General features: G+C 39.6%; 1 protein-coding gene across 1 annotated transcript in view; it reads right to left on the bottom strand.

Moving 5' to 3' along the window:
- MYT1 (myelin transcription factor 1) overlaps positions 1–27,800 on the bottom strand; it is a 196,255-nt gene that overhangs the window by 98,734 nt on the left and 69,721 nt on the right. The window contains exons 2-3 of the mRNA XM_044661195.1: positions 2,980–3,034; positions 1,377–1,407 (exon numbers count right to left, since the gene is read on the bottom strand). Of these exons, the coding sequence (XP_044517130.1) occupies positions 1,377–1,407; positions 2,980–3,034 (86 nt within the window). The remainder of the gene's footprint in view (positions 1–1,376; positions 1,408–2,979; positions 3,035–27,800) is intronic.

Below are 27,800 nucleotides of genomic sequence, written 5' to 3'. Positions count from 1 at the left end.
TTTCCTTTCCTTTCCTTTCCTTTCCTTTCCTTTCCTTTCCTTTCCTTTCCTTTCCTTTCCTTTCCTTTCCTTTCCTTTCCTTTCCTTTCCTTTCTTTCCTTTCCTTTCCTTTCTTTGCACCTAGCGAGTATTTATTCATTCTTGTTGAACTGAATTTAATTGGCATTTGGCTCTGCTGAAGTCCTAAAAACAAACCTCTGAAAGTGCTGAGGCATCTAAGGACTTAAACTTCCATAATGTAATATTCACCAACATGATCTATGTTGAAGCAAGAAAAGAGAGCAAATGAAGGTTGAGAAGTGATCATGTTGTATTTCTTTCTATCTTCTCTAGTCTGATTTCCTAAATCTGGACACTACATCAATGACAAAACAGCCTCATGTGCATAGCCCTAGGTGCTTCTTTTCTTATTTCTCATACTCTAAACCAAACTCCCCAGAGAAAAGAATGAGTTACTCTTCCTAGGAAATTCATCTCTCTCTTTCAAGGCATGGTGTTTCTGCTTTTTAGTATGCCTGAAAATTTACCTGGGATCTATAAATAGAATTACAGAAAGAATATAACTGTGTTTAGGCTAAGCCCTTGCTTACCAGTGAACAAGATTATTGTTTTCATTTTAAGTCACTAGAGGACATACTTCTTAGAATAGAACCTATTCTTCTCTCAGAGTGACTCAACTTAGACTTGAGACCCTCTGACACAAATTTACTTGTGTAATTAGTATTAATAGACCATTTTATTCCTTCTCCAATGTAAGGGAACCATGGGTGATAGATAATTTGGCATACTGGGAACATTTTGACCTGTTAGCTAGGTTTTAACATTTAATCCCATTTCCTGACCTAAAAATTAGATAGCTAGAGGCAGGCAGGGATAAAGAAATTTCCCAAGTGAAATCATGATTTGGGATGTAAGTCTACAGAGTTGTATACTATAGTACATAACTACAGAGTTATATACTACTGCTGCCAACTTCTATAGTGCCTTAAGGTTTTCAAAACACTGTATATACATTTTTTCATTTGAGTTTTACAACAATCCTATGAAATAAGTGCTAGGGATGAGAAAAGTAAACCTCAGAAAGGTTAATGACTTGCCTAGGGGGACAGAGATAATAAGTGTCCAAGGTGGGACTCAAACTCAGATCTTCCTGACTCCAACTCAATCATCCTATTCACTATGCAAAAAGAAAGTCAAGCCCTGGGATTATTCTAGATATAGTTTCTGGATATGGAAATAAACATTTGGGTGAACAGGAGTATTACTCTGTTTTTGTTAATAATCTTTCCAAATTTCCCCAGCACCAGAACCACTTGAAGTGATGCTTCTTTCCATGGCCTCCTCAGAATGTATGGTCAACAAGGAACATCTCTTACCTCACCTCCTGTCCTATGAGTTCCGTGGGCACTGGATAAAGGAAGGGAGGGAACAGAAAAGAAAAACATAAGAGTTAAAAGAGTAAATACACATTGCTTCATTATAGGAAGAAAAAAGGGGAAGATTACTCTGGGAACCCCAGAAAGTTATAACTTCTCAAAACGTGCAAAATATATTCCAAAGGATAAGGATCATGCTTTATTCATGTATCAAGTTCCCCTTGCTCCAAATGTGTGAACAATAAAATAATTTCCTCATCCTGACTCTGAATGTGTTAGTGCATTTCTTCCCTTTAAAATCAAACTCCATATATAGTTAGAACTTTACCATTTTATCTACATACTCTGTGGTATTTCCCTTTAAACTCTGCAAATTAAAGGCCAAGTGAATACATTCTTTGGCTTACACCACACCTGCAGAACTCCTGGGCTCCTAGTCCTTGCCTGTCAGGGACCTGACCATTCTGTAGGATGGAACCAAACCAATAACAGGACTTGGCTTTGCCAAGGCTGTTGGTGTTTGGACTGGTAAATGTATTTATGACTTTAATTGCAGGTGGCATCATTTATCCTTTACTCAAAAGAAGCATGACCCACTAGATACAAACTAGAGCAGAGATGAGCTAAATGGCCACTTATGTATGATAAATGGATGCTTAATTGCAAGTGGAATGACAATCTAGCACCTGAATTACGGGGTGCAAGAAATGGCCCTCATCTCAAACAGACCCTAACCAACCTGGCTAAGATGGAGGACAAAGTTGCATATGAAGATTATATTGTTCTGTATCTGTGCTGTAACCTAGGATTTAGCATCTGAGGCAGTTTTCCATATCCAGTGGTCTTTTATTCCTATTTGTAGATGGCCCTCTGCATCACTAGAGCATTGATTGGATGTAGTTTTCCAATATGGAAGATATTTAATTTTATGTCTTGGACAGGAATAGGGCTCTGGGTTAGGGAAACATATAACCATAGGATTTACGTGACAAATATTTTCAGGATACCTGAGGAGACAAGACTTCTCTATCTATTACTTCTCCTATGTCTTTTTCCTGGACACCAGGCTTCCCTATCCCACACCCCTAAAATGTGGGTCTATAATTTAAGCCTTGCTTTGGGGATAGAGAAGGAGATTGATGAATGAAATGTTGCTCGATACATATCATTTTAAAGCTGGAAAACAAATAGTTATCAATCTCTGAATGAGCAAATCCCTGGTCCTTGGGTCCCCTATATGAAGCAGCTTTGTTTGCTCCCAGCATGCACCCCTCAGCCAGCCTCCCTCAAATGTCCAACTTCAAAGCTCCTGGCAGAGCACATGGATGAAAGCCACTGTAACTGATCTGAAGCTATCAAAATTCCCATGAAACTAAGTGCCTCAGTTTAAAGAGGATAGGGGGTGGGGGACAAGCATAAGTGTATTTGCTGGCCTTTGTTCTTGGAAGGAGGGAATGCATGGCAAGGGTAGTATTTGAAACTCTAGAGAAGATAGCTCTGGGTCTGGAAGTAAGACTACCAGATGCCCATTGCTAGACTCTTCCCAGGTCTGATGACGGTTGGGTTCACCCAAGGAACCCCCTTAGGGACAGCAGATGCTCACCTCGTATTGCCTTAGATCTTGTGCGAGCTCTCTTGTCATCATTTTCTAAGCTCATCTGGAATAAAAGAATAATAAGAAAAGCATTAAGCAGAATGCTCAGCCAGCTTCTACCCAAAGTATTGAGTAAAAGGAAAGAACCAAACCACAATCCTGGTGATCAACTAAGGCTGGCCTAACCCCAATTTCTATTTTGATTGGCTTTCTGGACTGCAAGAGCAGGAAAATGAGGAACACATAGGACATCTGAATATCAGCAAAACTTGCAAAGGCTTATATGTTATCCTAGATGGAAATACGTGGGCTAATTGATATAACAGTTTTGTTAAATGATTATACCTGGAGGGAGGTCTTTAGTGGAGCACCCCTAGAAACTGTTCTTGGCCTTGGTCCATTCAACATTTTTGTCAGGGACTCAAATGAAAGTGCATCTAGTGATATGCTTATGAAATTTACAGATGATGTGAAGTTGGGAAAGAGAGCTAAGATGTTGGGTGACCAAATCATGATCCCCAAAGATTACAGCAGGCTAGAAGAATTTGTTGAGTTTCAAAAGATGAAATGAAATGGGAGTAAATGTAAAATCCTTCACTTGACATAAAAATTTAATTGTACAATGATAGGATAGGAAGAACATGAGTGGTCAGCAATTTGTATGAAAATGAGGGTTTTGGTAGACTGTAAGCTCAATATAAGCCATCAGTGTGATATGACAGCTGTTCAAACAAATGTAATCTTTAGGCTATATTAAGTGTCAGGAAAAGAGAGGTGATATCTTTGCTCTATTACTCTTGGTTCAGATCACATTTGCAGGATTGAATTTAGAGTTAGATGGAAATTTTAAAAGACAATGATCACACTTAGTATCTTAGAACTTTGGAACACCCCGCGGCCTCCCCCGCCCCCCCAAGACAGTAACCAAGATGGCAAGGAGACTGGAGTCCATCTTGTATGAGAAGTAGTTGAAATAAATGGGATATTTAACCTGGGAAAAATGACTTCATGTATGTATGTGGGGGTTGGGGCTTGGAGAAGATGATAGCTATCTTCAGATGAGGAGCTATCCTGTGGCAAAGAGATTAGCCTTGTTTTGCATGGCTTCTGTGGGGCAGTATCTAGAAGCTAAAGAAAGAGTGATTTTTGACTTTATATAAGAAAGACTTTCCTAACAATGGATATTATCCTAAAGTAGAATGGACTGGTTCTGGATTTTCCTCTCACTAGGTTATTAGGCAAAGACTTAAATGATCGATTATTTAAAAAAATTTTTTTTAAACCCTTAACTTCTGTGTATTGGCTCCTAGGTGGAAGAGTGGTAAGCGTGGGCAATGGGGGTCAAGTGACTTGCCCAGGGTCACACAGCTGGGAAGTGTCTGAGGCTGGATTTGAACCTAGGACCACCCGTCTCTAGGCCTGATTCTCAATCCACTGAGCCACCCAGCTGCCCCCATGATCTATTATTTAAAAAAATTAACTTTTATTTTTTATTAATAAGCATTCCCCCCCCCCCAAGAAGAAAAACAAAATAAATATGCATGGTCAAGTAAAACCAATTCCTATAATGGATATTATATAGAGGATTCCTATGCAAGTATGTGCTTGACAAATTGTGCCCAGAGTTTAGCAAAATGCCTGGCATTCAGGAGGAATTCAATCAATGTTTATTGACTATTATTGACTGACTTCCTCTGAGATGTTCATTTCAACTCAGACTTGGTGAGCTAATAGAAGGATTTGGTGTTGGTTTGTTACTTTTGACATTTATATAGTGCTGTGTTGGCAAACGTGTGGCATGGATGCCCCAGTGTCAAGGAGGGAGCTACTCTGTTCCCCACCTCCACAGTACCCGGGGACATTTTTTGCATGCCTTGCCCCTCTGTCCAACTGCCCAATGCAAGCACTTCCTCCTTCCACTGTCTGGGGTAATGCAAGGGGCTCACAGGCAGCTTGAGGTTGCAGTTTGGGCACATGATCTCAAAAAGGTTCACCAATGCTGATATAGTGCTTCCAAGTTTCCAAAGTGTCTTACATACATTATCTAATTTTGTTGTTGCTAAATCTTTTTAGTCATGTCCAATTATTCATGAACTCATTTGGGGTTTTCTTGGCAAAGATATTGGAGTACTTTGCAGTTTATTTCTCCAGCTCATTTTATAGATGAAGAAACTGAGCAAACAGGGTCAAGTGATTTGCCCAGGGTCACACAGATAATAGACATCAGAGGCAGATTTGAACTCCAGGACCAGCACTCTATCCATTGTTCCACCTAGCTAACCTTATGTAATCTTGTTATTTCCTTTGATTAGGAACTTTTTTCCCCAAAGAGAACAGGGAATTCCTGCTCCTAGATACTGACAATAAGGGGTAGAAATTCTGTACAAGGGGAGGAAACTCTTGTAAGGGAGACCACTTTGTATAGCCATAGGTTTAGAGCAATGGAGTGGTCTTCTGATACCTCCTAAGTGGCTGGATGGTCTCACAATCACACCAGTTTTGGTATTCACACCTCATCAATGCATTCTTTCCTGGAACTCTCCTGTTTGGAGGGCAGAGCCAAGAGATCCTTCTGAATTCTCCATTGAAGGAAGGTTCACAGACATGTTATCTTCCTTTTCCCACATGGTTGTAGTCCTTTGGATTTCTCCAATCATGCTCCTATACTACATACCTTCTTCCTTTATTCCCACTTTCTGACTTTCTTTTGTGTGTTGTCTTCTCTCATTAGAGTAAAAGCTCTTCAAAGCCAGGAACTCTTTCTTTTTTTTATATTCATATCCTCAGCACAGTACCTGGCACTTAATAGGTGCATAGTCAGTGTTTATTGACAGATTGGCAGTTCTCTATTTGATAATTGATTTTATTACAGGTATAATTTTATAGTCCTAATAATGATCCATAATAATATTATGTGTAGCATGACAGAATGTTGGACTTGGTATCAGGAAGACCTGGGTTCATGTCATATATTTACTAGTTATGTGATCCTTGGCCTCAGTTTTCTCTTCTATAAAAGGAAAAAGTTGGACAAAATGACTCTTAAGTTCCCTTCCAGCTCTGAATCTATGATTCTATCACTTCTGCCAAGTAAACTTCTCAAGAGTTGGAACTCCTTCCCAGGGTCAAGTTTAAAGATCAAGTCATTTTGACTTACTCAGGTGGCAATGGCTATGTCAGCAGTCATCTCTTATGTATGCATAAAAGTAAAATCAAGTACGCATATATGTAAGACAAGTCAAATGGCAAAGGCATGAAGTCATCATGTAAATACTTAAAGAAATGTTGGAAGCCCTTTTATGAAAACAGTTCTAGGAAAATCACTCTAACATAAGCACCCTTCACTCTAATCACGAATGACCCTGACATTTTCTAACCCGATGGGAGAACTTTTTTTTAAAGGTGTTGTTGTTTAATTGTTTCTGTCATGTCTGACTATTTAGTTCTTGTGTTCAGTCTTTGTTTTCTTGATAAAGATACTAGAGGAGTTTGCTATTTTATTCTCCAGGTCATTTTTCAGATGAGGAACCGAGCAAACAGGATTAAGTGACTTGCCCAAGGTCATACATCTAATAAGTCTCTGAGCTGGATTTGAATTCATGAAGATGAGTCTTCTTGATTCCAACCCTAGTGCTCTGTCCTCTGTGCACTTATCTTTTTTTTAAGTATTAGGTAACAAACCTGAACTGGTGATATCCAAACTTTTCATATGTTGTTGTTTAAACTGGAAGGGAAATTAGAGATCATCAGGTTCAGCCTCTTTACTTTAGATGTGAGGAAACAGAGACCAGCAGAGAAGTGATTTTCTCAAAGACATTGACCTGAGAAGAGGGGAGGTGATACAAAGCTGGGACTAGAACCCAGGTCTTCTCACTCTGAATGTTGTGCTCTTTCTTCTATGACATATACTAGCAGTAATGGGAACACAGGGAGAGAATGTTATCTCATTGCTGTCTCCCTACACAATATGGGGTTATATTTGGCTTAGCACAAAAATCAGTAGGGTATGGAGTCAAAAGAGCTGGTATCAAATCCTGCCATTTAGTACCTTAAGCAGTTCACTCCAGCTCTCTCTGGTCTCAGTTTTCTCATCTATAAAATGAGGATGTTGAGCTACAGGGCTTCAGAAGTTCCTTCTAGATCTATAAGCTTCTGATTTTATGGACAATAAGCATCTGTTATGTGCCAGGCACTGTTGGGGTTACAAAGGCGACAGTCAAATAGACCCTCTTCTCAGGGATCTTATAGTCTAACTGGAGTAAATAACATGTACAGGTATAGGTATATACAAAAGATTTTTGAGAAGGCATCAGTGGCTCAAGTGATTAGAAAAGGCTTCATATAGAAGGTAATGGTTGAACTGGGCTTTGAAGGGAATTAGGGATTCTAAGAGGCAGAGAGGAAGAGGCATTGTGTCCTTCACATACAGAGCTTAGTCGGGACAAAAGCACAGAAACAAGAGATAGCGTATCATGAAGAACAATCAGTCAGAAGGCCAGTTTGACTGGACCATGGTATCAGCTGATTAGTCCTTTCCAGTTCTAAATCTGAGGGCAGCTATGTGGTGTAGTCAGGCTTGGAGGCAAGGAGGCTCATTTTTCTGAGTTCAAATCTGATCCTGAGCAAGTCACTTAACCCTGTTTGCCTTAGTTTCCTCATCTAAAATGAGCCAGAGAAATGCTAAACCACTCCAGTGTCTCTGCCAAGAAAACCCCAAATGGGGCCATAGCATGATGGAGAATGACTAAAAAATATTCTAAATCCAAGGTCTTCTGAAGTCAATTAAAGGTTACTTAAACAAGGACAGTGGTAGCTGGTGGGCATTGACTAACTAAACATGCTAGCCAAATCACCAACATGTCCCTAGGCCATTGCTTTACCTTTGGAATTAAAATCAACCAGCATTAGAAAAATAAACTGAATTCTAGATAAACCCCTAGACACTTCTGGTTTCTAAAACACCTGACCAAGAGAACAGCTCCTGGGAACAGGATCTGATTTACTACAAGAGATGTGGTTGTGGTTTGCCAAAAACTGTTCAACCTAAAGAGTGATTCTTAGCTGCTATTCCAGATCAAATTGGGCAGCTCATCAATGCCTAAGAGCTCACTGAAAGCCTCAACTCTCTTCACAAGGGGAAAAGGAAGGGAAGAATAATTGATTAAGCACTTCATATGTGCCAGGCACTATACTAAGTGCTTTATAAATATTATTTCATTCGATCCTAACAACTCTGTCAGGTAGGTGCTATTATCCCCGTTTTCATATTGATGAAACCAAGGCAAATAGAGGTGAAGCGAGGCACCCCGGTTCACACAGCTAGTAAATATCTGAGGTTGGATTTGAACTCGAATCATCTTGACTCCAGGCCCAATATTCTATTCATTGTATCATCTAGCACAACCTCCACATTCTCCCACTCCCTGATTTGGCTCATGCATGAAACAAGCTCAACAAAGGAGCTCACTTTCCCCCAATCTTATCTTCATCAGTGATTAGGTTAAGTGTTATTTAAAACCAGGTAGGATGTCTCAGGCCAAACAACCCATCTCAAGTACCACCTGTTATTGACTCTGTTGAGTTCATTTTGAATGTGGTTCCATCTCTGTTAAAGATGAAAGACCAATTACTCAAGGATAATGAGTACAAGAGATTCCCCAAGTATAGAATGGATTTGTGCCATGAAAGATTCCTCTTCCTGTGAAAATCAAGCAATAGAAATTCAGGGATCTTGAAGTGAGAAATTTTGTCTGATTCATCCCATTTTCCCCCCCTGTTATCTCTCAGAGGCCTGTGGAGAGAGGCCTTGCCATGCCTGTATTCTCTTGTTGACAATTATGAACTGTCCTGGCTTTCTTTGTACCCTGCTGATCCCTGACCCAGGAGTATTTGCTTTATTCACATTTTCTGTCATTTCAAGAACACCACCATGAAAAAAAAAGACAAAGAAAGATGGTGAGCTAATGTAACGATGGCCTGCCTCATTAGAAATGCGCCATTCTCTCATGCATCCTGGGGTCCCAGACTTCAGAATTAAAAGGCTGTCCTTTTACTCAAGGGCAAACTAAAGAGGACAATATTTCACATAAATAAAAACCAACCAAATCATTCTTTCTAATCCCAGCATCAAGTTCATATATCAGCAGGCATCAGTATGGGCATTTTCTACATGAATAAAATGCACACATATCAAAATGTACACAAGTAGAACAAGTCCAGTAACAATAGCACAGTACCCTCACTGCAAAAATACTGTGCCCAGGAGAAAGACTTCTCCAAAGCTACCAGATAAATCTAAAATTTTATGCTAGGAGGAAACAGAAGGGACCACCAGATAGTGTCCTGGGTCTTAGGATGGATTGAGCTGCAGGGAAAATTACTTGATTTCCAGTATAAAAACCAAGAATCTCAACCCAGTCTGTCCTCAAATGACCCTGAATCTGTGTGGGATAACTGTAAATGATCCAAAGAACAACCAAGGTTCCCAGGTCCAGCTCCACAGGGGTGAGGGAGGGGTGAGGTTGGGGGACAGTGGTCTCCTGCAAAGGAGGAGTGATAGCCTGAGCAGGGGCAGATGGGAAGTTAGGGATGTCCTTCCTACCAAACTCTGGGTGTCCACCAACATGGTGCCTGTGACTTTGGGGATCGTGAGCTCACATCTGCTCAGAGTACCCTTCCTCTGACCTACTTATTGTGAGGGAAACATCCCCTTAACAAAAAGGACATCCCTAGGGATGAGGCATCATTGCCGCAGCAAACTCATTCTGCATTGGCCTTAATGAAATGTCAGGGGCAGGCAAGGTAATGATTTGTGATGGGCAGTGACAACTGCAGAAGCCCAACAATGTGAGTGGTGCTCTGGCAAAGAAACAAATCAATGAACAGAAGGCAGAGTAGTGCTGGAGCAAGAGAAGGGGGTTTGGAGTCACAGGACCTAGGTTAGAATCTTGGCTCAACTGGCTATCTTTGTAACATTGGCAAAGGCACTTGACCTTGGTTTGTGTGGGGCGCTCATCTTCCTCATCTGTTACATGAGGAGGTTGGACTAAATGGCTATAGTCTCTTCTAGCTTCAAACCTATGCTCTGAGTAAGAAAGAAAGTTAGTAAGCACTAGCCCAGCGCTGGAATATCCAAGAGGAGGAAGCATGCTCCCATCAGGAGAAGAACCAACAAAGCAAAAACCTCCAAATGCTCCCTAGAATAAAGCCATGTAGAAGGACCATACCTCCTTACATAAAAGTGAAGATTTTTTCATGTAGATCCCCTAATTAGCATCCTTCTGGAAATACTTGGAATATTCCCTTGCTAATAATTTCCTCCTTGAATCCACAGAAACTAGAAACCTAGTTTGTTTTGTACTTTTTCTTTCTTTCTTTAAAAAAAAAGAAATATAGGGAAGGGAAGAAAGAAGAGGAAAGAAAAAAGCTCTGGTGAGGAAGAGAAGGGAAAGGAAAAGAAACACTAGAGGAGAGATGAAGGGAAGTTAAGGAAATGGAAGGGAAGAGAAGCAATGGGAGGGTAGAGAATTAAAGGATAAAAGAAGAAAGAATGGGAGAACAGGTGGGGGAAAGGAGAAGGGAGGAAAGGAGAGAAGGAGTGGGGAGAGAGAAGGAAGGAAGGAGGGGGAAGAGAGGGGGGAAGGGAGAGAGGGAGAAAGAGGAGAGAGAAGGGGAGGGAGGGGCAGAGGAGAGAGACAGAGAGAAGAGTACAAGAAGAAATAGAGAGACACATAGAGATAGAAACAGAGAATGAAGTGGAGATGGAGAGAGAGAGAGAGAGACAGAGAGAGAGAGAGAGAGACACACAGACAGAGAGAGAGAGAGGGGGGGGGGGAGAATTAAAGAAAGACCTGGCATTGCTATTGTTTACAAAACCCTTTTCACAAATAGGGTTCTTAGTTTTTTAAAAGCCAGCAATTGACAAAGCTCTCAAAGGTACCACCTAGGAAGAAAGAAAAAGGAATTTCACAACTCGGTGAGATGAAATTTTCAAAGTGTACCTCTCCCATGTGGCAGCACTAACATACAATGATTTATGTGATTTGTTAAGGAAGAAAAATCAAAACCTGGAGTAATTTATGCATCCTGTCAACTCCAGTCTGTGGTGCCACAGTATTATGAGCTATCCATTTATTGCAACCTTCCCAATAACACAGAAGACAATTACTATAATTTCTATTTTTAAAGCCGTGGTTCCCTATGGACCAATGGCTCACATTGAAAGTGCAGAGAGGAGCAGGTGTCAAAGGGACTTCATTACATTTATGAGCCTTTCAAATGTGCTGTGCTCTGAGCTCCCGAGCTAATGCCTTCCGATGCATGCTGCACAATGGAGCTAATACGTTTGATTGCCAGGCGCCTGTATTCAGCTGAAATGCAATCTACAGCTCTTTTTTTTGTCAGTTTTCCCAGGGAAATTGGCAAGCATTCTGCTGGGTTAAAGCGTGCCTTGGCAATTTGGATTTCCTGCAGATAAATTATTCAAAAAGCAGAGAATGGGGAGGGTTGCAGAGATGCGTAATGGGCGCTGCTTGCACACTGCTAGCTTCTATTGATGAAGCTAACAGCTGTGGCATTCATTTTCCAGAGCACCTTTCCATTTGCAATTTATCTGCATCAAATGGTCAATAAGCAAGTGCTTTTTTCTCTACTGTGCATGGAGCTTTGATTTAAAGAGGGAAAAAACCTGAACTACAGAATGAAAATTCGGGCTTTTAAATATTATAGTGAATGTTTGAAGCACTGGAAGGCATGGGATATCAACAATGAAGCATGAGAACTTTGATTTCTAAGTTGTTTGAAACTAGCAGTGGTGAACCAAAGTTGTGGCATCTGATGACTGCAGGTGGTGCAGCAGAGATAACACTAAGACTATTTGAATTTATGTAGTTTTCTTTTTCAAAAGGAACTTAAAGCTTTTCAAATATGGTCTTTCCGTTGTCCTCCCCACAACCTTGAGGTTGACGGTGGCAGGAATCATTCTCCCAATGATCATAGCTGGGAACACTAACACACAGAAAAGTTAAGTGACAGCGTGCCTAGAGCCACATGATGAATCCTTGGCAGAACAGGGAGGCGATTTTAAGTCTCCTCCGTCCCCCACCATTTTTTTTTTGCGCTTGACTTTTAGATTGTCAGAATGCAAAGTGTATCTTTATGTCCCCCAAGAATCCTGAAAACATTTTCTGTTGACACTTCTACTTGATTCAGCAACCGAGTTGTGTCGCCTCCCCTTCATAGCCAAAAAGGGTCTTGAAAAAGTCGTCCAATACCAAGAGTCTCTAATTCCTCACTTCTGACTCTACTTTCTATCCGCTAGTGTGCCTCATGCCTTCAATAATCTATAAAAACGAGAGCTGATGTTTATAGATCACTTTTAGACTGGTCAAGGAAATGGGTGCATTTCCTCTTGTGGGCTTTATAATAATTCCACAAATTAGGTACTGCAAATACTATTATACCCGTTATACAGATGAGAAAAGTTAGTCTCAGAGAGATGAAATAACTTGACCAGTAAATATTCAAGGTGGGATTTGATTTTGTCTTCCTGAGTCTGAGGCTTGTAAGCAATCCGCTTCATTTAAAAAAAAACAATATCTTGCATGATTCTATTAATCAATTCTTTCTCTGGAGACAGACATTTAGAAGTTTTTCTTGAAACAAAATTTCCATTGCTGTATATAATGTTCTTTTGGTTCTGCTTTTTTTTTTCATATTTTCACATAGGTCGTTCCATTTAAAAAAATGAAACCGCTCATCATTTTTTACAGCACAGTAGTATTCCACCACAATCTTATACCACAATTTGTTTAGCCATTCCCCAATTGATGGACATCTTCTCCATTTCCAGTTCTTTGCCACCACAAAGAGAGCTGCAATAAGTATTTTAGAACTTACAGGTTTCTTTTCCTTTTTCTCTGATCACCTTGAGAAACAGACCTAATAGTGACATTGCTGGGTCAAAGGGTATATATACCTAGTTTTATAACTCTTTGGGCATAATTCCAGATTTTTCTTCAAAATGGTTGGATCAGTTCAGTTCACAATCCCACCAACAGTGTATTAGTCTCCATTTTTCCAAATCTCTTCTAACATTTATCATTTTGCCATTTTAGACAATCTAATAGGTATGAGATGGTATCCTTAGAATTGTTTTGATTTGCATCTCTCTAATCAGTAATGATGTAGAGCATTTTTTCATAAGAAATCCATTTCAACACACTACAGCCAAACTGAATCATTCTCTCAAAGGCCATTCCTGTAAACCTAATCACCAAATCCAATGGCCTTTATTATTTTTAAAAGCCCTCATTACCCTTAACTGCAGCAACATTTGACACTATTTAGTGAATTGTACCTATGCTCAAGTTTGTTGGCTTCCTAACTCCTAAGTATACTGTTTCTTCTCTGGCTCTTCATTCTCTTCCTCTACCTTCAATGGAGATGATCCCCAAGCATCTGTTCTTAGTCCTCTCCTATTCCTTTTTTTGACAGGCAGCTAGGTGGTGCAATGGATAAAGTCCTGGGCCTAGAGTCAGGAAGACCCACATTCAAATCCAGCTGCAGACACTTACTAGCTGTGTGATCCTAGGCAAATTATTTAACTGCGCTTCAGTTCCTTCTCTGTAAAATGAGCTGGAGAAGGAAATGGCAAACCATTCCATATCTTTGCCAAGGAAACCCTAAGTGGGGTCACAAAGAGTCAGACACAACTGAAATGACTGAGCAACAACTCATTCTTTAAAGTATAGCTTAAGTTCTAGGGAAATAGTTCACCGAAGCCTGTCCTGATCCTCTTTCTTGGTAATGACCTTTTCCCACGTATCTCACATAGAATTTTTAATTATAATTCTTTAATGCACATGTACTCTAGTACATATATATATATATATAGATAGATAGATAGATAGATAGATAGATAGATAGATAGATAGATAGTTATCTTGGTGTGTTACTGTATTGTAACATCCATTGGGACAGGAACCATCTCTTATCTAGCTAAAAGACAAGCTTGTTGGATGCACAGATTATTTCCTTTTTATTCCTTGTTCTCAGCATAGGGCTATACATATAGTAGTTGCTTAATAAATGTTTGTTGATTATTTAAACTTTATCTCTCCTCAACATCTACCAGTCTTTTGCACATAGTAGATGCCTGATAGCTTGACCAACAAGCCTTTATAAGCTCTCATTATAAATTAGTTCAAATGAATTAACATATATGTGTAAACCTTTTTGCAAATCTTCAAGTGCTACATAAAAATTATTGAAAACAATAATAATAAGTGAACATTAAGCTAGGTGGCATAGTAGATAAAGTTCTAGTCCTGAGATCAGGAAAGCCTGAGTTCAAATCCAGCCTCAGATACTTTTTAAATTATGTGACTCTGGGCAAGGAATTTAACCTCTTTTGCCTTAGTTTCTTCATTCAAAAATTGGGATTGTAATAGCATCTACTTCCCAGAGATGTTGTGAAGATCAAATGAGATAATATTTGTAAAGCACTTTAACACAGAAATAGGCACAGAATAAGTTCTACATAAACATTAACTATTATTGTTATTATTAATGAAGGAGATAGAATCAGTGCAGATATAGAGAAACTTTTGGATAACTGTCCTGCTCCTTAGGCCTATCAATCAACAAGAATTTGCTAAGTATTCTTCTTCTGCCAGGCACTCTGCTATGTAGATTCAAAGGAAGTGAAAAACAGGGTCCCTGCTCTCCAAGAGTTTATATTTTAATGGGACAGATACGTTGTAAATACTTAAAAAAAAAAAAAAACCTTTACCTTCCACCTTAGAATCAATGCTATGTTTTGGTTCTAAGGCAGAAGAGTGGTGAGGGCTAGGCAATGGGGGTCAAGTGACTTGCCCAGGTTCACACAGCTAAGAAGTGTCTGAGGCCAGATTTGAACCCAAGACCTCTCTGGGCCTGGTTCTCAATCCACTGAGCCACCCAGCTGCCTCCTAAATACTTATATAAGATATAGACAGAATAGATGGAAAGCAAAGGAAAAGCTCTATGAATGCACAAATGGGTGCAAATAAAATACAGGCTGATGGGCTTCTACCAAAGTTCTGTGAATTCTAGGAATAGAAGTTGAATCCCTTGATTATTTTTTACCATGTCCTTTTACTATTTTCACTAGTCAGTCACAACCTTGATTTACTTCTTTTACTATGCAGTCCCCTTCTTGGGCTAGGCATGGATGTAAATCGCCATCTCTAAGAAAGCGATGCTGTATTTCTGTTTTCAAAGGCAAGGAATAAGCCTTTCTACTTAATGTTGCCATCTAGGTCATGCTTTCCATCTTTCTTGTATTTTTGAAATCATATCTTCACTTTAATTAATATTTTAATAGTTTTGCCTTCCACACAAGATACTGAAAAGTGTCAGAGGAAGAGGAAGTCTGTGATAATTTACTAATACAAATACATTATCATTTGCAGTGCAGTTTGTTAAGAGAAAATTGTTTATTCATCCATATATTGAACTTGTTTTCTTAGTCCCTTCTAAAGTAGCCTCATGAGTTAGTTGTGTTTTTTTTTAAACCCTCACCTTCCGTCTTGGAGTCAATACTGTATATTGGCTCCAAGGCAGAAGAGTGGTAAGGGCTAGGCAATGGGGGTCAAGTGACTTGCCCAGGGTCACACAGCTGGGAAGTGTCTGAGGCCAGATTTGAACCTAGGACCTCCCGTCTCTAGGCCTGACTCTCAATCCACTGAGCTACCCAGCTGCCCCCTTGTGTTTTTTTTTAAACCGAAATCAAGACGAATCATGTCAGTTCTTTTTAAAGGAAGTACTCCCCTTCGCCCTGCAACCTCTAACCAAGCTTCGGCTTGGTAATAATGACAGACTATTTCTGTTGCATCCCATCTGCATACCACTTTTGCTGTTGCTGGTTCTTTGATTCTATTTCTTTTTTTTCTCCAACCTCTGGGGCCAGCAGATAGCTTGAAATAAAGAGCCCCTGGCCCCTGGAGGACTCTCATCTGCCTAGCATGCCACAATGAACAGAAATTTCAGAATCCACAAATATAGGATCAAATCCCTGTCTTTAAGAAGGGAAAGTTAGCATCTTGTTAGACAAACTTTTAGCATATTCCAGAGTAGGGTTTTCCCAGGTCTTTCTTTTCCCTGCCTCTTTCTATATCTCATTTCTTGCCTGGTCTTGATGAGACACAGAGACCCAAAGACTCTGAAAGAAGTCTCACCAGGTATCAAGAAAAGGACCATTGTTGGCTAATGAATGTCTCCAAGTTTTCCTCATTTGCTGGGAGTTGGTAAATTGTCCAACCACAAAGGCTGTCATTGGTAGTGACATGATATCCCAGCCCAAGGGAAATATTCTTGATCTTTACAAAATGTAAAATGAATGACTTTGATTATATTAAGTTAAAAAGGTTTTATACAAACAAAACCAATGCAACCAAAATTAGAAGGGAAGCAACAAACTGAGAAAAAAATTATAACAAAACTCTGACATAGGTTTAATTTCCCAAATATATAAGGAACTAAGTCAAATTTACAAAAAAATCAAGCCATTCCCCAATCGACAAATTGTCAAAGGACATGAAAAGGCAATTTTCACATGAAGAAATCGAAACTATCAATAAGCACATGAAAAAGTGTTCTAACTCCCTCCTGAGTAGAGAAATGCAAATTTAAACAATTCTGAAGTACCACCTTATATTAGTCAATATGGCAACAAAGGAAAGTGATAAATGTTGGAGGGCATGTGGCAAAATTAGGATACTAATACACTGCTGATGGAATTGTGAATTGGTCCAACCATTCTGGAGGGCAATTTGTAATTATGCACAAAGAGCTTTAAAAGAATGCCTGTCCTTTGATCCAGCCATACCACTGTTAGTTTTGTACCCCAAAGAGAAAATAAAGAAAAAGACTTGTGCAAAAATATTTATAGCTGTGCCCTTTGTGATGGCAAAAATTTGGAAAATTAGGGGGTGTCCATTGATTGGGGAATGGCCAAACAAATTGTATCTGATGGTGATGAAATACTATTGTGCTGAAAGGAATAATGAACTGAAGGAATTCCATGTGAACTGGAAAGACCTCCAGGAATTGATACAGAGTGAAAGGAGCAAAACCAGGAGAACATTGTACACAGAGGTGGATTCATTATGGCACAATGAAATGTAATGGACTTTTCTACTAGCAGCAATGCAATGACTCAGGGCAATCCAGAGGAACTTATGAGAAAGAATGCTATTCACATCCAGAGAAAGAACTGTGGGAGTAGAAATGCAGAAGAAAAACATATGATCAATGACATGGTTTGATGGGGATATAATTGGGGATGTTGACTCTAAATGATCACTCTACTGCAAATATGAATAACATGGAAATAGGTTGTGAACAATGATACATGTATAACCCAGTGGAATTGCTTGTCAGCTTAGGGAGGGGGAGGAAAGAGGGAGGTGGAATCATGAATTGTAACCATGGAAAAATATTCTAAATAAATAAAATTTAAAAATATTATAGATCCTCTCTACCCCTCTTTTACTTTTTGTTTATTCTTCCATTTATTCCTTCCTTTCTCTTTCTTGCTCCCTTGTTCTAAGCATCCTCCACCCATCCACTCAGTTATTTAACTCCTGGGATTGGAAACCTTGGATTCAGTTCATTGATGACAGTCCTTGATACTCCCATTCCCAGATTGTTATCTATAGCCTATTTCCGTCACCCTTGGAGCAATGTCATAGAATCATAGGAGCCTAGATCTAGAGCTGGAAGGGCTCTTAGCGGCCATCTAATCTTCTCTCCTGGTTTCTAGATGGAGAAACTGAAGCTGCTGGTGGTCATTTACCCAAGCTCACATAGGTACTAAATGCCTTAGAATATATGGTTAAGGAGGCTAACTTCAACTATGGCTATTGGCAAACTCGGCAGAATTTAGGAAAAGAAAATATATCAGTATCAAACTCTAGAAAGTGTTTTCATCATTGGAAAACATTAGCAAGCTTTGTCTCTTGGGAGCTATAATTACTGTGACTCTCATGGTAGGGAGAGCTCTCATCCTTAAGGGAATAGTGGGAATACAATGTATATAGCCCAGATCAGTGAGCTCTTCAACTTGAAGTCTTTTAGGAGCAGCATCCGCTTTCAAAGCTTAACTCCCTTCTCCTTATGGTTACCAAAATTTTTTGGCCTGAATGAATGGTCACATCAGCTACCAGGCCTAGCACCATCTGAGGATCTTTCTTCATGAGTGCTCCAATGCTTTCTCACTTTGAAAGCTAAATATAATGACTATTACTTCTTCCTTTGAGCAGTGATCCAGGGAATGAACCACTTCCCACTTTTTCCTCCACTTAAAACAAACAAACACCTGACTTTCCATTTTAGACTCAGTACTAAGTACTGGTTCTAAGGCAGAAGAGTGGTAAGGGTTAGGCAATGGGGGCTAAGTGACTTGCTCAGGGTGACATGGCTAGGAAGTATCTGAGGCCAAATTTGAACCCTGGACCTCCCATCTCCAGGTCTGGCTCACTAACAACTGAGTCACCTACCTTTCCCCCTTTCTTGCCTTTTAAAATTACTCAATGGCACTGGCACTTCAGGCAAGGCAAGATAAGGAAAGGCTTAAAATATAGTTTTTGGATTATTCGTGAATTTCAGTGACTCTTGCTTACTTTCTATTGCTCCTAGGCAATAAAGAAATTCCCTCTATCAATGTATGTTGATACCTGTTCTGCAACTTAGAGTCTTAGAGAGTTGCCTGGGTTACTGAGAGGTTATGTGACTTGTCTAGAATCACAGAGTTGGTCTATCTAAGAGGTGGAACTTGGACTAAGCTCTTCATGACTCTTATGCCTCTGTCTCTGATACTACATTGCCATTAAAGGTAGTTATTACAGATAGTCTATGTCCATTTTAAAGTAAGGGAATTGAGGTTCTAAGAGGTTATGATTGGCCCATGATCATACATTTACAATATGTGGGAGATGGGGTTTGATTCAAGGTTATTCTGTCTGAGATAACCAGGTGAGGTGGCATAGTAGATAGAATGTTGGGCTTAGAATAACAAGGATCTGACTTTGAATTTCATCTCACATACTTATGAGGTGTGTGATCTGGACACGCCACTGGACATGAGACACCTTTTGTGCCTCAGTTTCTTCATCTATAAAATTAATGACTTAGACTCAATGACCTCTAAGGTCTCTTTTAAGGTTACATCTCTAATTCTCTCTAGGACCAGCATGCTCTCCATTACATATTGCCATCTGTAGTCTATTTTATACACCTCTAAGTCACTGAGATATTGAAATCAAAGTTTGGCAACTTTATGAAAATCCATTAGAGAATCCAACTTTGTATTCCCCCGGGTCAGCCGTTAATGCTCTCTGAATATTCAGAAGCAACAAAGGACTCAAAAGAAACCAGTCCCCTTGGAGAACAGCCATTGGACTAGGGAGAATGTAGAGAACAGTTTGCAAAGTGGTGCAAATTTTGCAGTAGATGATGGGAATGAAGTTAGGGGCAAGAGAAGTGAGGGAGTGAAGGAGGCACAAGATCAAAGTGTAGAATTCACATGTAAGCAAATGATAAAATGATATAGTTAATTCTCTTAAGAAAAAACCTGAGACAGGTGGTGTGACCTATCTTGAGTTTGGGAAACTATGTTTTATTGCTACAAAGGCATCAGAGGCATTTTGCAATAATTTGAGGCCATTCTGAACTTGGAAAAAGGAAAACAGAAAGTAGTTTAGGCCCCAGATTATCCTGTGCAGGCATGAAAGGAAAATAACCAAAAGCCTCATCCTGAGAAAATCTCAGTAACCCCTTTCGCTAGGCTCATAGGACACCTGATTTGTTTTCTTTGACCTGTCACGGGTCACATTCTGATCAATTAATTTGTTTAGTCACTCAATAAATATTCACTGAGAGCCTACTCCTTATTGAACCTAGTAGTGCTCAAGGAGCTTTGGAGGGAGGGTCCTTTTCTTGCCCTCCATGAGCTCAGCCTTCTTGGGGAGATAAGACACCCATATGTGAAAAGTTAAGCAACAAGAGTTAATTAGTAATGCGAGACAATTGCATGAAGATAACACAAAGCAACACATATGAGGTAGAGAAGTTACAAAGAGAAAAATTTAGGCTTAACTCAAGAAAAACTTTTTAACAATTAGAGCAATCCCAAAGTATGGTGAACTGCCTTGGAAGGCAGCAGGTTCCCTGCTCCTGAAAGGCCTTTAAATAGAGGATGGATGATCATTGGTCATGTAAGTTATGGTAGGGATTCCTTTTCAGCTATTAGTCAAACAAACTGACCACTAATATCCCATCCAATTCTGAAATCCTGTGATTCTATGATTGAGGAGCAACGTTGCTCCTCAACATTTAAACCCTGAAGTTTAAATGTTAAAGTCTATATTGAGATAAGGAAAAGAACTGAACCTCCAATTTCTTTGCTACAGAAAACTCTCAGGGCAGGAAATTCCCTTTACCAGAACAATGCCTTCATTGCAACTTAAGAGAAGTGCCTAGAGCTCTGAGAGCCTACATGACTTTTCTTGAGTCACAGAGCCAGTGCTTATCAGAGGAAGGTCTTGAACTCAGATCTTCCTAGCTTCAAAGCTGACTTGCTATCCATCATACCACGCTGCTTCTTCAAGTGTAGATGTTGGGTATTAAATATTTCAACATTTATAAGGTAATAGAAATGAACCAGACTTAAGATGATGAACATGTATCATGAAGCATTCAGAGGACTACAGATCTGTGCTGGCTGCTCATGGGTGGAGGGAACCAAGGCTGCTTGATGATATCATAGGTGGGAGCACAGGAATCAGAGATACCAGGACAGAGAGAGGAAAGCTGAGCTGATCCAAATCAGAAGGGCTGGTTAGATAGCTAATGCAAATAGGAGAAGAGTAAGGGCCAGAGTGAAAAAGGAATTCCAGGGGTGGAGCCAGGGGAACACCAGCTTAGTTGCCAAGAGATGGGGCTGCCCAGACAGTGGTCTTGATTGAAAACCAAAAGGGGTGGTCCTGGCATCCAGACAGGAAAGGAAACAGCCTGGTGTGGTAGAAAGAACACTGGATTTAGAGCCTGAGACCCTAGATTGGAAGTGGATCTCTGCCATCGATGACATGACTAGTCTTGGGCAAATAATTTTCCTTCTCAGATCCTCAGTTCCCCATCTCTAAATAAAGCTGGATTAGATGATCTCTAATGATTCAATGTCTTTTAACTAGAATACCTCTAAGGTCCTTTCCAAATTTAGTCTTGAGATAAAAAATGGTGCAAACAGTTTGAAACTAGGGGTAGGAATAAAGTGACTGGATTCCTGATGGTTAGGTTCTAGAGCAGTGATTCCCAAAGTGGGCACTACTGCCCCCTGGTGGGTGCTGCAGTGATCCAGGGAGGCAGTGATGGCCACAGGTGCATTTATCTTTCCTATTAATTGCTATTAAAATGAAAAAAAAATTAATTTCCAGGGGACTAAGTAATATTTTTCTGGAAAGGGGGCAGTAGGCCAAAAAAGTTTGGGAACCACTGATCTAGAAAAAGAACCTGCAAACTTAAGAGACAGGCCGCACCTGAAAGAAATCCTTTAATACTATAAACACACACCAGGATGATTAGATAGTGACATTATCCCTATACAGGATTCCTATGTTTGAATAACTTAAACTCTCTAGCTTTCTCATTGCAATAAAGTAGACATACATTTGACAGCCAGGATAAGATAATGTTGCATAACCAAAGGTGAGACTTAAGGAGGGTTTAGGCTTCATTGCAGAAATCTTCCCACTCTTATCTTGGAATGATGACAGGACATAGAATATCTAAGAGCAATAGAGCAACAGAGGAAAAGGAGAAATTGAGAGGAGGAGTCTTCAACAAAGCTTTTTTTTTTTTTTTTTGGCCATGTATCAGGAGAGAGGGAGGAATAAGGGAGGGATTAGTTAGAAGTCTTTTCTCTTGGGTTGGGGTGGACAGCAACTTGTTTCCTATAAAGTATATAGAGCATATTAAAGGAGTGAGAGACTGGTTAGGAATCTATCACAGTTAAGATGTAAAGCAATGAGGGTTAGAATAAGAGCTGGTGCCACAGGAAATGGAAGAGTAAAGAGACATGAATTGCAGGAAAGCTATCACTATGAAAAAATGCTCTTGATTAGAGAAATGAAAATATAAAAAATGCTGATGCCACCTCACACCTATCAGATTGGTCAATATGGCAGTAAAGGAAAGTGGTAAATGTTGGAGGGGATGTGGCAAAATTGGTGTACTAATGCATTGTTGGTGAAGTTGTGAACTGATCCAACCATTCCGGAAGGCAATTTGGAACTATGTCCAGATGGCTATAAAACTGTGCATGCCTTTTGATCTGGTAATGCCAATACTGGGTTTATATCCCAAAGAGATAACCAAAAAGGTGAAAATAGCTACTTGTACAAAAATATTTATAGTAATTCTTTTTTGTGGTGGCAAAGAATTGGAAATTGAGGGGATATCAATCAGTTGGGAAATGGCTGAACAAATTATGGTACATGTTGGCTGATGTAATACTATTGTGCCATAAGAAACAATAAGCAAGATGATTGAGGAAAAAGCTTAAAAGATCTGCAGGAACTGACACAGAGAGAAATAAAAAAAACTGGGAGAACATCATACACAATGATAGTAATATTGGACAATGTTTATCTGTGAAAACTTGGCTACTCTCAGAAATGCAACGATCTGGGACAATCCTGACAGACTTATGAGGGGGAATGCTATCCACTTCTAAAGAACTGTTGGAGTCGTCTTTCACATTAGTGTCTTTATGGTTTTATTTTGGGGTTTGGGTTATTTGTAAGTGTGCTCTTACAACAATGACCAATATGGAAGTGTGTTTTGCATGATAATAAAAAAAAACCTTGGGACCTGATCACTAAGGGGCTCTTAGTTTGCATCAATGGAAGTATGGTGTTTAGAATGAGGGAAGTGATATGCCTACTGTCTTCTGCTTTGACTAGACATCTGGTATTCTGCATTCTGGAGCTAGACTTTAAGAGGAAGGCAGACAAGATGGAATACATCCAAAGAAGGATAGCCACCATAGTGATGGGTTTAAAAACATGTCGGAGGAGGAACTATTGAAGGAAATGATAATGTTTAGATGGGAAAAGAGAAAACTTATGGTGCCATGATAACTGCCTTCAAGTATTTGATGGGCTGTGCTATGCAAGAATTATCCTGTGCAGCTGCAGAGGGCAGGATCAGGGCCAGAGACTGAAGTTACAAGGAAGCTGATTTTGGCCCCGTATAAGAAAGAATTTTCTAAAAGTTGAATACATCCGAAAATGTAACAGGCTGCTGTGAATTTCCTGTCTCTGGAAATGTTTTAGCAAAGGCTGAATTACCTGTCAGGGGTGTTAATTAGTCTTTTTCGTTCTTTTGTCCTTCTGTATTTTGGTTGCCTTAGTCAAAGATTTGAGAGGGAAGTAGCTTAAATGCAGGCCAGGTATTTGTGTTGTTAGTTATTTATTTAATTCCAATTACAATAGGGCATGAGGGAAAAGAACTGTTGGGTGATAGTAATTAATGTTAATAATAACTAGCATTTATATGCCATCTCTTGGTTTGCAAAGTGCTATGCATGCATCATTTCATTTGATCCTCACACCTCCATGAGAATGATTATTACCATCATTTTAAAAAAGGGGAAACTGAGACAGGTTAAGTGACTTGCTGAGGGTTACATAAAAAAGGAAAAATCTGGGGCAGGACTTGAACTCAGGCCTCCCATACTCCAAGTATAGCATTCTATCTGCAAAGGAACCTCTACTCTACTGTCAACATGTTCTCTAACATTTCCATTACTTCTTCTTCCTCCTCACTTTATCTGAAACCTGATTCATATTCTCCACTCCAATTTCCAGCTAATAGAATAGGAGGAGGGTTTGGCATATTCATTGTTCCCCACTGTTACCTACAATGACACAATCCACTAGGCTGCTAAACCATTTCTGTGCCCCTAATCAGAATAACATTTCCATTTCTGCTATCTGAGCAATCCTTTACACCCATTTGTTGTTATCATTCAATTATTTCGGTCATATCTGACTTTTTCTGATTCCATTTGGAGTTTTTTGGGGGCAAAGATGCAGTGGTTTGCCATTTCCTTCTCTGGCTTATTTTATGGATGAGAAAACTGATGCAAGCAGGGTTGAGTGACTTGCTCAAGATCAGACAACCAGTAAGTGTCCGAGTCAGATTTGAACTCGGGTCTTCTTGATTCCAGCCCTGCCATTCTATCCACTGTGCCTCATAGCTGCTCCTTTACTACCCATAGTGGGCTCTAAATAAATACTTGATTGATTAAATGATGTCCTCCATTAGAAATATGTGTCATTCCCCAAATCCTAGAATCCCAAGTTCTTAAAGCCCAACAGATGTAGACCTCCTGCGTAATTTCTTCACTTTCTCAAGTTGCAGCTTCTATTTATTCCATTCACCTGCCATCATACTCAGATACTTCAGCATTCAATATTTTTGTTAATGATGCCTCTAAAATCTTGACTGCATCATACCTCAATTTCCTTAGTCCCCAGGTTCTTCCCTATTTTATTTCAGCCACACAGTGAATTAATACTTGTTTTTTTTTTAAAAAAAACTCTTATTCTGTCTTAGAATCAATATTGTGTATTGGTTCTAAGGCAGAAGAGCAGTAAGTGCTACGCAATGGGGGTCAAGTGACTTGCCCAGGGTCACACAGCTAGGAAGTGTCTGAGGCCAGATTTAAACACAGGACCTTCTCTCTCTAGGCCTGGATCTTAATCCATTAAGCCATTGAGCTGTCTCCTCAATCAATACTAATTATGAGCCTACTATATGTTAGGCACTGTGCTAAGCACTGGAGATAAAGAAGCAAAAGACATCCATGTTCTCAAGGAGCTTACCAGAATAGTTACTGTTTCACAGTACCACCTCCAACATACTAAGCTTCCAGATCCCATTCTCTGAACATAACCTACAGTTTGTTTATTTTTATCATTCTCTCAGTCATATTTGAGAGGCTCTTAAACTTCATCAGGGTCTTTGACATTTCTTCCTTTTGTTTCAGGCTATTTCCCTCACTTTGGATTCCATTGCATCCATATGCAGTCCTCACCTCATGGTCTGCCACTTTATTCACCACCTAGAATCTTGTATTCCTTCCCTTTTGCCATTTCAGATCGGCCAGTCCTCTTTCCTGGTTAATTCCCACCATCTTATTTCCTCGTCTTATTCCTGGGCATCCGAGTATCAGTGTGTAAGATCACGAAACTGAGCTGATTTAGCCAAAAATCTCTGATTCATAACTTTAGCTGGGGTTATACAATTCAATAATCCTCCTATACTGTTCTTGATTCTTCTTCTTCTCCTTAGTAATATTCTAAATCTTTTCCATTCTTCTTGAACTCTCAACTTGGTCTCCAACTTACACACTAAGAAGATGACTTTTTTTTAAAACCCTTACCTTCCATCTTAGAATCAATACTGTGTACTGGTTCTAAGACAGAAGAGCAGTAAGGGCTAGGCAGTGGTGTTTAAGTGACCAGCCCAGGGTCACAGAGCTAGGAAGTGTCTGAGGGTAGATTTTAACCCAGACCTCCTGTGTCCAAGACTGGCTCTCAATCCACTCAGCCAACTACTGCCTCCAAAAGATGACTTTTTAAAAATCTTTAATGTCTAGCACAGTTCCTGGAAAATAGTTGGTATTTAATAATTATTTGTTGATTGATTTATGACTCCTGCTTCCCTGGAAAGGCTGGCAATTTACCAGAAATTCCCTTGTTTTTCCTACTTTGCTGTTCAAAATTTCTTATTACAATCCCTTGCTTTCTCCCTCTCTGTCCCTCTCCCCTGGTCACAGAGAAAAAGAAATCTCTTTTTTATATTAAGTTATATTACCTACACTCTTGTTACTATCACCCACAACCTCTTCCATGATCTTTTTCTGGCAATTGCCTCCTGGCTTTCATTCATTTTCTTTTTTTTTTTTTTAACCCTTAACTTCTGTTTTAGGATCAATACTATGTATTAGTTCCAAGGCAGAACAGTGAAAAGGACTAGGCAATGGGGGTTAAGTGACTTGTCCAGGGTCATATAGACTCACATTCATTTTCAGCAATTAAGACAGCATGCAAGTCCATAAGCATTTCTTAAGCACCAACTAAAGGTTAGTCACTGTACTAAATGATGAAGATGCAAAGAAAGGCAAAAAAGTCCTTGCTTTCAAAGAGTTTACAGTCTAATGGGGGAAACAACATACAAAGAATTTTGTACAAGCGAGATATATATATAGGGAGTGCCAGGCCCGGAGTAGGAAGGACCTGGGTTCAAATTTGGTCTCAAACACTTTCCTAGCTGTGACCCTAGGGAAATCACTTAATCCCATTTGCCTAGCCCTTGATCCCTTCTGTCCTAGACCTGTTACTAACACAGAAAGTAAAAAAGTAAGATTACACACACACACACACACACACACACACACACACACACACACACACACACAAACCAAATTGTAGAAAACTTCAAAGGGAAGGCAATCAGATGAAGGATTAAGAAAGGTTTCTGGTGGAGGGTGAGATGTTAGCTCAGTCTTTTTTTTTTAATCCTTACATTATGTCTTAGAATAGATACAAGTATTAATTACAAGGCAGAAGAGTGGTAGGGGCTAGGCAATTGGGATTAAGTGACTTGCCCAGGGCCACACACTTAGGAAGTGTCTGAGATAAGATTTGAACCCAGGTCCTCCCAAATCCAGGCCTGACACTCTATCTACTGAGTCATCTAGCTGTCCCATTAGCTGAGTCCTGAAGAACATCTTCGATAACCCTTCCACTAGCTCCTTTCTTTCTGCCTACAAACATACTCATACCTCCTCAAATATAAGAAGCCTTCCCATTACCCTTTGGACCCATTCAGATACTGTCCAATTCTCTCTTCCTTTTCACTAACAAACTTCTTGAGAAGGTTGTCTGTACCCATTGCCTGCTTTATCTCACCACCTCTTCTCTCCTCAATGCTTGACAATCTGCCTTTCATTTCCATCACTCCAGTAAATTCATTCTCTCAAATGTCACCAACGATATCTTAATTATCCAATGAAATGAAAGTTTATTTTATCTGAAGCCTTAATTTTTCTGGAGCAGTCAACACTCTTGATTAGACCCTCCTTTTGGATTCTCTATTATCCTTTGACTTCAGGGATAAATCATTCCTCTACTTCTTCCTAAATGCTAAAAGAACATCTTCCCCAAGGCTCTTGTCTGGATCTTTTTCTATTCTCTTTTAAAGATCTCTTTTTTGGAAATCTGATTTACTACCATAGCTTCAACAATAATTTTTGCACTGATAACTACCAGATTTGCAGCATCCACTATGGCCTCTCTTCTGAGCTTCAGACTTGCATATAGAGATGCTTTCAGGACATCTTTGCTTAGATTCTTCACCAACAATTTGAATTCAACATATCTAAATCAAGCTTATTATTTCCCCCTCTGGACAAATATTTTGTGTTTACTTATATTTTGTATTTGTTCTTATGTGTCAATGCTGTTCCCTCCCTCAAATTATAAGTTCCTTGAGGGAAGAGAATGTTTCGCTTTTGTCTTCATGCCTCTAGCATCTGCTATATTGCCTGGATATGGAGTTAACGATCAATACTTATTGACTGATTTTTCCAAAATTTGTTCTTCCTTCTGACCACTCTCTTTACCAGTGGTTCTACCACTTGTTCACTGTCCTATGATTAAAGCCTTAGTATCTTTGGATCTTCCCTCTCTCTTATTGCTCATCTCCAGTCAGTTACCAAGTCC

The sequence above is a fragment of the Gracilinanus agilis genome, chromosome 2, assembly GCF_016433145.1.
Source record: "Gracilinanus agilis isolate LMUSP501 chromosome 2, AgileGrace, whole genome shotgun sequence".
NCBI classification, from domain to species: Eukaryota; Metazoa; Chordata; class Mammalia; order Didelphimorphia; family Didelphidae; genus Gracilinanus; species Gracilinanus agilis.
Note: the sequence above shows the minus strand (reverse complement) of the source record. Positions and strands in the feature narration are given on the sequence as shown.